This window comes from Microchirus variegatus, assembly GCF_963457635.1.
Source record: "Microchirus variegatus genome assembly, chromosome: 15".
Lineage (NCBI taxonomy): Eukaryota > Metazoa > Chordata > Actinopteri > Pleuronectiformes > Soleidae > Microchirus > Microchirus variegatus.
Window position 1 is genome coordinate 21,673,335 of NC_139816.1, and position 12,546 is coordinate 21,685,880.

Below are 12,546 nucleotides of genomic sequence, written 5' to 3' on the forward strand. Positions count from 1 at the left end.
CAATCATGTAAAAACATAGAATATAAAGAGCTATAAAAGCCCGTGTCCGTGACTCGAGGTGTCCAGTGGGGACTTTTACAGGCGTCTCTCTTACTATTGTGGTCAATGGGAAAATTGCCCAAAGAGTATTTTTCTGGTTGCAGTACCCAGATTGGCCACCATGGCAAAATTGTCTTCAAGGCAGAGTTCTACACATCCTGGCATCCATGATGGTGACGTCACTTTTAGTCGACTGTCCGCAGCTCAGCGCGGAATTTAAAAATATATTTTTGTTCGATAAACTATCCGATTAGTATATTAAACATACTGAAATATGCGATATTTAATTGTTAGAAACGTTGGTTGTATATAACGTTAGCGTATACATTTATCCTCTATTGTTAAAAACAAATAGTGACGCAATCACACAGCATCCGCGTTGTGCGTGTGCGTCGTTTCAGACCGAGGTAACTCATTTAAACTTCGTTATCGACGTTAAAATGCTCATTCCGGAGCATTTCTGATTCTACGGATACATTTACTCAGTTAGTAAAATTTGTCTGAGTACGTACGAATGCGCTGATATTAGTTGACAGGAAGAAGTTCGTTTTTTAGCCAACAAGCTAATATGAGATCAACGGACGACAACAGGTCTCCCTGTTCGTCGACCGTGACTGCTGTTTATCCGGCGTCCTTCCTGCAGAAGATACTGCAGCGACTGTCCTCGACACAGAGCCTGACGTTAACGACAGACGAGGAAGCTCCTGTCGCCGTCGTTGCTCTTCAGAGGTATTTGTCTGACCGCAGTGAGGGACAGCAGCAGCAGACCCACGGCTTCAGCTACGACGTGACGGTCACTGACGGGCTGTGGCGAGCAAAATGCTACATTCACCCTCGTTTAAACCACCTGGTTCACACAAACACCCTGAGGACCGGTGCTGACATCAGCATAACCCAGTGTTCTTATGTATACAACGAGAAGAGATTGGGACACGGTTACATCAGCATTGAAAGGGTCAGATGTTGTGCAGAGAACTCTGCCCTCCTGCCCCGGATTAACGGCGCCAGTTCACTGCCTCTGCTGGTCAAGCAGGGCATGGAGAGGAGTGTGGAGCTGCAGAGTGATGTTCCCCTTCAGCTGAGCCGCAAACACTACCTGCCTCTGTGGAACAACGACGATCCAGAGGGAGACATCTGGACCCCAGCTTCCTCCGCAGCTGAAACAGTGCTGGACGGTGAGATGGAGCTCTCTGGTCCCTCTGTCACACTTCACCCAGAAAATGTGCTCTTTACCTCACAGATGTTAAATCAGTTCCTAGTCAACTGCACTTTTAGTGAGGGAGGTAGGGGAAAGGAAAGAAGAAAATTAAGTAGAGATAGAGACCAGTGTAAAAGGTGTATTTCAATTCAACATTGATAATAATTATCATCACCATTATCTTCATAACCTTGTCCAGGGTGTGACATGCCTCTTGCTGTAATACTATGATCTGGGCTTTGTTCCAGTTCTTCAGTTTACCCTCAGAAACAGAGAAGCTGTAGATGAAGGGTGGATGAGGATTACATTAGATACAGTAAATTAGTGGCAATAAATATACTATACACTGAATACTAAGTACACAGTATATTCATATCAGTTCATCCCAACACTGTAGTCAGTCTGTAAGTCCAGGTTTGATAAAGACCTGGGTTGTGTTGTCTAATACACTCGCTGAAATGTCCTTTAAGTTTTGTTTTCACTTGCAGGGAAAGGTTTCACAAATGCAAATATTGGTTTCTCTAGTTTGTCTGCAGTATAGTATTTAGTATATAAACCAAATCGACAGGAAACCTGTAGCTCTGCAAAGCTACATACTGCATAATATTTGGACGTTTTGCCTAAAAACTAACTAACTTTAGGTTTCAAGGCCCAGGTGCTTTATGTTTATGCATTATAGCAGGGGTCACCAACGTGGTGCCCGGGGGCACCTGGTAGCCCGCAGGCAGCCAATACGGTGCCCGCGGGCTCACTTCACTTCACCTCACTTGCATGTATCCGTATGATCACTCAGTAAAATATCTTTGATATTGTTTATAAAAACTGGTAATCGTTAGGAGTAAGCACTGGAATTAATGTGTATGCAGTTGAATGCATAATATTAATCATTTAAATGGTAAACAAACAAAAAAATATTATATGGTAGCCCTCCATATTATTTTTTACCCTTAAGGTAGCTCTCTGTCTCAAAAAGGTTGGTGACCCCTGCATTATAGTATCCAGAATCCTACGGCGTTGATGACCAAGAGATGTTTGGAAACTGTACCTCTGCTTATTCCAGAAAATCTCAATGATTTGTTGTCTCCACTCTCTTCCTTTCCACAGTGTCCAAGATTACTCTTCTTTCTAGTCTGGAGTCAAACTTCAGAAGCTCATGGAAACCTTTGCCTCTCCTAGTGAAGATAATTCACAAATCCAGATTAAGATATTATGGCAAGTTTGGGCTCAAGATTGATTTTCCTTATCAGGTAACTTTCAACTCAAAGATATTTTAACTGATAGTTTAAATCACAGGTGTTTTTTGTGTGTATGGCTGACTGTATGAGGCATGGAAACACAGCATGACTACTTGTTCTCCCTGAAAACCAAAGGAAAGGCAAAACAGATTTCAGCAACTAAACACCAAGGGCAAACACAGTGCAGTCAGTGCTAACTATCAGTACCTTACACAACCACACAAGAGTCCTCAATTTATTTAAGCTTATATCTTAAATTTGTATGCCAACTAAGATCCCAGTTTCTCACCCATTGAATTTCGTAACTCTCTCCATTTTTTCCTGTAATCTTATGAGAAAGTGTGGTCTCACTTCATGCTTTCTCATATTTCAGGCCTACTTTGAAGTTGCAGACCAGAGCGGCACAATGTCCCTTGTGCTTTGGAACGAACTCTGTCCAGAGTTTTACCAGAGACTGACTGTGGGCACAGTGTTGTACCTTCAGAACTACACCGTGAAGCAGAGTTATTCAAACCGCTCACGCCCACAAATGGACCATCACAGAATCAAGGCTTTTTCCTCTGTCGGTAAGAACAAAAAACACTGATCAAGGTCATTACATTTTAAGATTAGTAGCACTTCTTTGTGTCGATGGCATTCTTTTCTAAATAGAGAAGGCACACATGATATGATGATATTGATATGCATCAACTTGTCAATACAATCCTCATATTTTAAGGCAGTTCTGTAGTGTACACATGCATCTGCTTTCAGTATGAGTTTTTCCATTCTACAGGATTTAACCCCAGAGTCATGGTTTAAACCAGATGATCCAGACTAAGATTTAAAGTTAACTTTTTGACAGATTGGTACTTTGACTGGTGCATTTTTTCCAGCCATTAAGGGACGGGATGAAAGCATTCAGCATTTCACTTTTAAACACACATTTTTGAATGTGATTGTAAAGTGTTTTTTTTTTTAAATTGTTTCTGTTGGCCTATTTTATTTTTATATTTTGACATGAGAAAATAGGTCAATGTCAAAATCGATAAAATATATTGTAATGATAGAATAATATTTACTTGCCTCTTATGGCCTTTCTTTATTATTCTTTCCTTGATTTGAAAGTAATTTGTCGAGTACATCCAGATGCTGAAGCACATTTACATTTAGACTTTAGAAGTAGAGAAGTACACGCATAGGGTTTTCTGAAATGGGAAAAATCTTATCTTGATATACTTTTTTACATCTTTCCACAGTTTAGTTTATAGTTTATAAATAATATCCAGATATTTTTTGTCTATATCCTGATATACAAGACATGTGGGGATGTAAAACTGCACACAGGTTGTTTCTCTTTTGAGATGTTTGTGCTTCTCAAAGGAGAATGGCAATACATTGGAAATGCACTCTAAAATAAAGTATCTACTGTTTATTATCTCTATTACATGATCTTAAAATACACTTATTAATACCTTTCATTTCAGATACCTGGTTTATTTCTATTGACTTTTTAATGTTAAATGAAGGATTTGTACGTGTGTACATGAAATTGATACATAACTAGGCATAAAATAAAAGTTATTTATGATGATTATGAAGACAACAGCCAGGAAAAGTCATCACAGAACATGTCTTTTCTCATCATTATAGATTAAATATCCATGTATTGCGCAGCTTTACTTCCTACAGAACATTCACCTTCTCACCCCATATGTATTTTTCCAAGAAATCTGCCTGAACCCTCGCAAACCAGCTTCAATCATCACTATAGTGTCACAGAAGAGTGTGCTGCCTCAGTGGGGACTGCCCAAGGTTTCCTACCAGTTCACCACCAGGTAATGAATTGACCTTGCTACATAAAGGTCTGCTGGCACAAGATGGCGGCCTCTGTAAGGCAAGGCCCCTAACTAAATACATATAAAAGGTTTAATCTAAGGCTATAAAAAAGTATATATTTGTGATTATTATAAGCTTATACACATTTACATACACTATTCATAGTGTACTATTAAATTTGTGCCAATACAAAACTCTCTTAAATGTTTCACCCTGGATCTTTTATTTTATGTCTTTTTCTAGGACTTCATTGGTGCTGAATATGCTATTGTTGTATATTGTATTGTATTGTATTTTATCGCTGCATTGGTTTACACAAAAAAAGAAGGACCATCTGTTTGCTGTTGCCTGGCTTAAGTTTGGGAACAAAATAGCATAGTGACACTTTCCTTCTGCTCGCAAAGTATATTTACTTATTCTTTTATTTTATCTTATTTTACTGATTATAATATATGCTTTATATCTTAGGCTACCTTATGGGTGTTGTAAATGCTATACAAATGAACCCTGATTGATTGATTGTAATTATTATTCTGTGCATGCAGCACAAGCACAACCTATTATTATGAACAGTTTTCTTCCAGAAATGGCCTCATGCTTTGTAGGTTTGTTACAGGTCACAGCTGGAAAAACTATCCAACAATTCTGCATGCGATGTCATTGGACTGGTAACATTCGTTGGCCGTGTTGAAAGAGTCAAGAGTAAAGGCATCATGGGTAGGAAATGTTTATCTTTCCGCTATGACGTAAATAATTTGCAAAGTCTGGAGGAAAGCTGGTGAATTTATTCCATGATGTTTCGTTGATGTTGAGATGTTTTTATTACTTAGCTGCGGAAAAATATTGGACGTATCGCTGGGTCCATGCTGTGGATGGGACATCTCATCATCCCTTTATCCTGGAGATTTTTTCCTCTTCTCAACCAGAAATCTTCAATTCTATTTGCCCAAGTAAGTCAGCTGTGCCCTTTTTTTTGTGACTGCTCTGCCATCTTCACTTGTTTCAGTACATCCTCATTTGTCCCACAGTGACCTACTTGGTTTGCACGCAGATGAGGGTTTGTCCTGTGGAAGGCTCATTGCTTTACCTTACAAGTAGCTGCGAGACAGAGATGTTCATCTCAGGTAAGCACAACAGCAACAATAATACTGTGTTGACAGTACTGGGGTCCGTTTCACAAAGCAGGTTTAGTGAAAACTCTGAGTCTGTTAACCCTGAAATGAGGGAAACTCTGAGTTTTCCGTTTTACAAAGGGAGGTAAGTCAAACCAGAGAAAGAGGAGTAACTCTAGCCTGTTTCACAGAGAGAGGTAACTTAACCTCTCGGTCAGTTACCATGGTAACATGCTCTTTGAACCTAACCTGGTCGGGACCAGGTTTTTCTCCGCAAACCTGGAGTTTCTCTCTGTCTCCGCCCTCTTTCAGACACACACGGTATTTGATTTCCTCATTCATTCAGTCAGCAGAGTTTTGGCGTAGTATAGTTCTGCGTCTGTTCTGCGTCTACATTAGAAGTTATATTAGGTGGCGACTATTTTCACTACCATGTCCTTTTGACAGTGATCCCGTGGATGAAGGTGCAGCATTACTGCGCAGAGAATTAAATAGATGTCCTTACATTTCCACACACTTTTCTTTTTGAGCTGTAAATTTCAACTTCACAGTCCATCATTTACATACACAACCTAATCAGTCCTTATATTTAACATTAACAACCAGAGTCATGCTCTCACATCCCATCAGATAATTGTGTTGCGCTGCGGTTTTTCAAATTATATTTTTTACTTAAAAATTTACAAATTTACAATTTTTTCTTTTATACAACGTCATAGATGCAGAGCACTTGAATGTGATATAACAAATGAGAAGTCATTTATGTGTGAAAACATCATTATGTTGGGGATAAAACAACTGTACAGTCAAACAGCCACTTCATATTTAATTTATGTAAAACATGATCAAAATGAGGTTAATCCCATGAGATTATACTGAGGTCTTACCTGTTTGAACAATGTTTTTATGTTTCATCTTAAACTGCTGCCAACTGCGCTTCTCCCCTGCGGGAGATATAAATAAAGATATAGAATATATAAATGAATAATCTACAACTCAAGCAGTTTCCCCCGTAATATTATTGTGATTGTGCAAAGGACGACATTAAAACTTCCGCATCACCGTGTTCTCTCCGACGTCGTCTCCCTCTCTTTTGCTGGTGTGTTACACTTCCTTCTAAAAATTTGCGGGTGAAGAACGTCACCCTCCGCTTCCCCGTTGTCATGGTGACTCGTCGAAACGGGGCTCCATTAATGCTGTCTTTTTATACTTGTGGTGCACGCGCTTAACTCGAGGTGAAACTACTCCGAGTTGAACAAACTAACTCAAATCAGCTGTTCTAAAACCGAAAACTCAGAGTTTCCTATCTCAGAGTAGATCAACTCAGAGTTCAGGGTTAGACTCAGAGTTTGTTGAACCTTCTTTGAGAAACGGACCCCTGGTCTCTGAAGTGAAAGCTCAACTCTTATATCATCCATCTCCAGGTTACCACAGAGGTCAACCGTATGTAAATGAACCCAGAGTAAAGAGCTTCATCCAGTGGACCAAGACTCTGAAAGACAACATTGTCCTACAAAAGACAGCTGTTGGTGGCCATTACTGCTACCCTCATCCCCCGAAGACTTTCACACAGTCAGCGGCTGATGCCTCAGGTTAGGAGATAAACACAGTGGTTTACAGGGTTAAGAACATTTTTACCTCAGAGACAAAATGTTCAAGTGAGTCTATGTGCTAACGCAACAGCAGGGTTCATGCAGGTGCTTGAAATCCTTGAAAATTGCTTGGATGAAGTGCTCGAAAATGCTTGACATACTGACTGTATATTTTTTCCACAAAATGAGTTGGCTTATTAAATGGAAGATTAAAATAAGTCTGACTTATAAAAACTGGGTCTGGGCCTGAGCCTGGCTTGTGTGTGTGAATCTGACTATTATAATACACAATTTGGTTGTTTATGTTTAATACCATCACTACATGAAATTATCTTTTTGAGTATGTATACATTTTTATTCCACCACTGACGCTGTCAAAAATAACATACTTTTCTTAGTGAATCCTGAAAGCACAGCTTCAACCTCTGCTGTTTTCTTTACTCTTTGATGACGTTTTGAACACTTTGTGGTGTAGAATAAAATATGAAATGTTCTTTTATGAGACTCATCTAGTTTAGGTTTAAATGTATGGAGTGTATTCTTAATCTGTAGTACACTACAGTACAGTACATTGAGGATTTAAAATTCTGAATTACACCATCGAATTGACTTGTTTTATTTGTCCATGTTGTTTTTTCCTCTCGTTCTTCAACTCAAGTGCCATTAGTTTCTGCCGCTGATTTGAAGACGGAGTTAGAGACACTGCAATATAGGGAACACAAAAAACTGGCAATTCAAGGACAAATCACATCAGTGTGGTACATGAAAACACCAAAGACCACACTGTCGCAAAGAACACAAGAGAGTGAGGTAAAAAAAAAAGCATCTTCTTCAAGGTTAATGATCAATAAATAATAAAGTCCACTGTTTTTCCTACAGGTGTCAGACATTTCTACTGTTATGTGTGTAGCAGACGCACACAATCAGCCCTCAGCAGCCGAGCAGACTGAGATAATCTCACCAAGCAGAAGGAAAAGAAGAATTTATACCAGGTTTGATGGAATGGCTTGATATTGAACGATCAATAGAGGTTAAATTAAATTTGGGCTAATATAATATCTAATGTGGTATACAGTGTTTAACAATTTTATTAGACCACTACTGCAAAGATACTTGAAAGATTTCTAAAATATTAATGTTTTCTTGTTTTTATGACGGGTGATCCAATAAATTTGTTAAGCACTGTAAATGTAATATGTTTTCTAGGAAAGAGACGCAGTCCTCAGAGTTTAGTGGCACAACATCGAAAAGGTAGTTAAGATTGATCTTTTTCTGTTCAACAAGAAAGTATTTCCACCACCCCAAGTTTATTTGTCTTTGCTCCTACAGAAAAGCTCAACAAAAAAAGACGCATGACAGCCCAAGTAAGTCAGCTGTGCCCCCAGAAACAGAACTCAGGGCAGAGTGGGAAGACAAAGACTGTGATTCAGAAGAAGCTCAGGATGTGGTACATAGTCCACAGTCACAAAATCCAAATGAGGGTAAATGACTGGAGTTGCAACTTTACTGGAGGATCTGATAGCGTGATGATGTCCGATGCTTTATCCTGTGCCCGTTTTTCACCAGGCTCTGACATTTTTTCTTGGGAAAGCAGCAGCTGGCCAAAGCAAAGAGAGGAAGTGTCTGAACATTTGAGTCAGGGTGGACTCTGTGAGGGCAGTGTCTCTCAGAGGTTCACAACTGATGCGAAGAACATCCTGCTGCAGTGGAGTAACCTTCAGTCAATGTGTTGGACACCAGGACAAACCACTGACACATTCCTACCTGTGGTTTGTCCAGGATTCTACCAAGTGACAATATTAGGTAAGACAGTTAAAGGGAACATTCGGGGGGTTTTGGAGAACACTGAAGAAGGCCCACATAAACAGAAAAGACGTGTTTAACCTGCCTAACTCCCTGAAATGCACACGTACTACACACCCACCCAAAAGGACGTTAAATAAATGTCTGGTATAACACTTATAAAAATGCTGTAGTTATAACACAATCATTTAGGAATAATAACATAGAAACAGGAGGATCGATTATGTATGACATTTTATTACGCTTCTAAAGATAATTTTGGGTTTAATGTCATTCCCACATTATTATTATATTATATTATAATAATACTATTATTATTGTTATTGCCATCATATTTTTCAAATTCAATAATAAGGAATATTATTACGATGTGTATAGATCTTCTCTGGCACTGCTAGAGGATGAGGAAAAAGGAAGATTTTGTGGGGAGTCTTCAGTCTTCTATGACAATTTTCTATACGTACAAATCCAATTTGACTAACAACCCTTTCAAAGACAAGCCATTCACTGACCTGACAGGAGATAACAGTAGATACCCACTGAAACGGTGGCTATTCACTTTTTTTTTTCACAGTGTGTTGAGGAGAGGGTCTATAGTGTGGCACAGCTAGGTGGCGCTGTTGTGAAGCACACCATTGGACTTCTGAGGTAGCAGCATTCACAGCATCTGCCACATTCTGACAGTGTGATGCCGTTTTGTCACTTTGCTCAACAAATGAATTTTTCTTTGCATGCATCCACTTCACTAACACGTACATTATTAATTAATTTGGGTTGGCATTTTTCTGACTATTTATTTGCAACTATGGGCGCCCACTGTAGCTCGCTAAAGCTGCACCAAATTGAGCTGTTTTATGAAGGGAAACTGATGTGGGATGTGTGAGCATGGTTTTATAAATCATTAGGTTTATGAAATGGAACAGCTGCTCTTGTACCCATGCTCTCTAAAAATTTTTAATTTTCTCTATGGAATTTGGCGCAAGATAGAGAAGTTTGCAACAGTTTCCAGTTGGTAAAGGCTAGATATATTCTCAAGATATTAACTTAAGTTGGCATAATATGCCAACTTAAGTTTGTAAAACTTTGTAAAACATATTATGTTTTACAAGGTGAGGCTTGTGCCGCTGCTGGCAGCCATGTTTTCAGTGAGAACCAAGAATGTCAAGTTGATTGCTATATGTCAGCCATTGGTATTGGTTCAGGCCTATCTGACAACATGTTTGGTTAACAAAACTACAGACTACATGTTTAAATTGACTAGACAAAAAGACACAGCAAATGTTAAATATAGGGATGCACTGAAAATTATCGGCCGAAAATTGCCAAGAAAAAAAGCCATTTTTGTTTTCTGTCCGGAAGACTTTTAGCACCGACGCAATGTTGTGAAAGACTGCGAAAACTGCGGCCAGCACGCGTCTGTCTATTCCCGCTTAGAGTCTATCCAAGATCAGTTTGGAACACCAATAAAATGGTTCCAACAAGATGTGAGTACACTGTGGAAAACTGGAATAGCACCTATTAAATGCTGGAAAGTCTCTTTGCGCAAAAGTGAAACTTGGCTGCATACAGTGCAGATTATAAACTCCCCAAGACATTCACTTCACACCAGAGAACATTCTATAACTGCAATGCCTTGACCTTAGTGAGGTAAGTATACACACTCCCAGCCATAACAACAAAATTAGATTTAAAAAAAAACAAAACAATGGTACAGAATTGACATAATTTCTTTTGGTTTCGGTTTTCGGCCTTGTGTTTGTGAAATTTCATTTCGTTGCATCCCTAGTTAAATACAACATTTCCATCTTGTTTGAATTACTGAGAAACAGCAGATCTCAGCTTTCCACACTGTTTTTTTTCTTTTATCTTCCTGTCAGGCATTAATAAGCAGATCGCTATTGATGCTGCGTATTTTCCTGTGGTGAGTGCTGACGATCCCAGGGCTGTAGGACTTCCCCAGGATCCCCATGGCAACACAATGCTGACCTGTCTTTCTTCAGGCTTCCTCTGCCCTCTCAGAGATGACCACAGTGATTCGGCTGCACCTGAGCCAGGTAGGACAGCAACAAACACCTCACAGCCTTTAGTCACTAAAACATGACTTCATATTCAGGATCCTGCTGTTTTGTCTCATCTTTGCAGAGGAGATCTTGGCGACTGCCAGCGAGCTGGAGGACACACACATTGTGTGTGTCCTTGATCTTTGTCATCTAGGAGGAGATAAGGTGGAAGCCCTGATCAACAAGGTTTACAGAGTGACTGATGTTTCTGTCAGCTAATGGCTACACCTCTGTGAGAGTTACATCATCAGTGTACAACTGTACATGAAGCATGTCAGTTGGAGAGAAAGAGCAAAAGAAACCAAGTGCTCTCGTCTTTTCATATTTGTAATCACATTAATTCTGATTACTTGTCACACGTGCACAGAAAAAGTTAAAGTAGTGCTTTGAGATTGGAAGGTAGGGAAATTAACTAAATAAACTAGATTTTCTAACCAGCTGAACAACTGTACGTTAACTGTGACCTACAGATGTTGGCTTAAGCCCGTGGTATACCCAAGTGTGCGTTGCATATCGTGGAGCCTGGTATACAGGCACAACAAGGTCCTGAGCCTTAACGGGTTCACCGCAAACCTTAAGTTTGATCAGGAAATATTAAATGCAGACTTGTAGTGGTTTTTAATTTGACTGACATTAACTCAGTCACTCGTATCAAACGTGACTTGATCCTCAAATGAAACAACATTCAGTATATTCCTCTAACAAAAGGGCTAGTTCAGGGTTTTTGAAGTGTGGATGACTTGTTATCAGTGACATGGCTGTCAGCAAAATATAACAGGACTTAACAGCCACTTAACATAAGGCTCACTTACTAAAAATCTATGCCTGTCCCATATTGACATTATGTTTACCCCAAGTTCTCACAGTTTTGTTTCAATTGAAATTTGTAAACAGGAGTTGTTGATCCACTGCTGCCTCCATCAGTGTTCAGTCTTCATTCAGATTTACCTGAGTGACACAGACTGACCAGACAAAGCAGCAGTAGACCAACAGCTCCTGTGTTCCTCTGAGCTAAAATCTCCGTCTGGAGTTTATTGCAGGACAGTAAGCAGTTTACAAACTTTACAGTCAAAAAAGGCTGTTTAATTGTTAGAAAAGTGGAAAATGTCTTATTAAGATGTCATAGACTTAAACAGTCATATAATGTATCAGGTGAGGCCTTTGTTAACTGACTAAAATCTGTTTTTCTGTGTCCCTGTTGGCAGCCATGTTGACAGAGAATCTGTGTCATTACAACCACACTTTAAAAATCCTGAACTAACCCTTTAAGACCAAACAGCTGAGAAGCATACTAACAACATGTGTTTAAAATGTTTATTTTCAAGTCAATCCCTGTTCATTTATAAATATTTCAGTATAGAATAAGGTATATTTTACAATGTACATTTAAATTTCTTAAAAAAGTATTAACAATTTAGTTTTAAAGCTTATTTTGATAATAAATACTGTAGAAAACAAACACCAACTTGAACACAAAAAAATACATTCTTTAATAAGACACTTCATTAGCTGTTACAAAATTACTTTCATTTTTAAAATAATGTAACATACATTACATTTTTTGGACATATAAATTAAACAATTATATAGTCTAGACTTTTTTCTCTCTCTTTTTTTTAAACTTTTTTTAATACAATATAATCAATGTTTTTTTGTATGAAACAACAAAGGGCTGAGTGTGTGTGTGTG

At 38.8% G+C, this 12,546-nt stretch overlaps 1 protein-coding gene across 1 annotated transcript; it reads left to right on the forward strand.

Moving 5' to 3' along the window:
* Positions 1-607: 607 nt before the first annotated feature.
* Positions 608-11,559, forward strand: radx (RPA1 related single stranded DNA binding protein; the record flags this gene model as incomplete). Its single annotated transcript, XM_083901803.1, has 15 exons — positions 608-1,214; positions 2,342-2,484; positions 2,846-3,038; positions 4,181-4,289; positions 4,907-5,007; positions 5,121-5,240; positions 5,319-5,414; positions 6,827-6,994; positions 7,653-7,804; positions 7,874-7,986; positions 8,201-8,245; positions 8,324-8,475; positions 8,561-8,797; positions 10,675-10,851; positions 10,940-11,559. 15 exons carry the CDS (start codon positions 608-610, stop codon positions 11,074-11,076), a joined length of 2,550 nt encoding a protein of 849 aa, XP_083757929.1. The 3' UTR covers positions 11,077-11,559.
* Between the last annotated feature and the right edge of the window lie 987 nt (positions 11,560-12,546).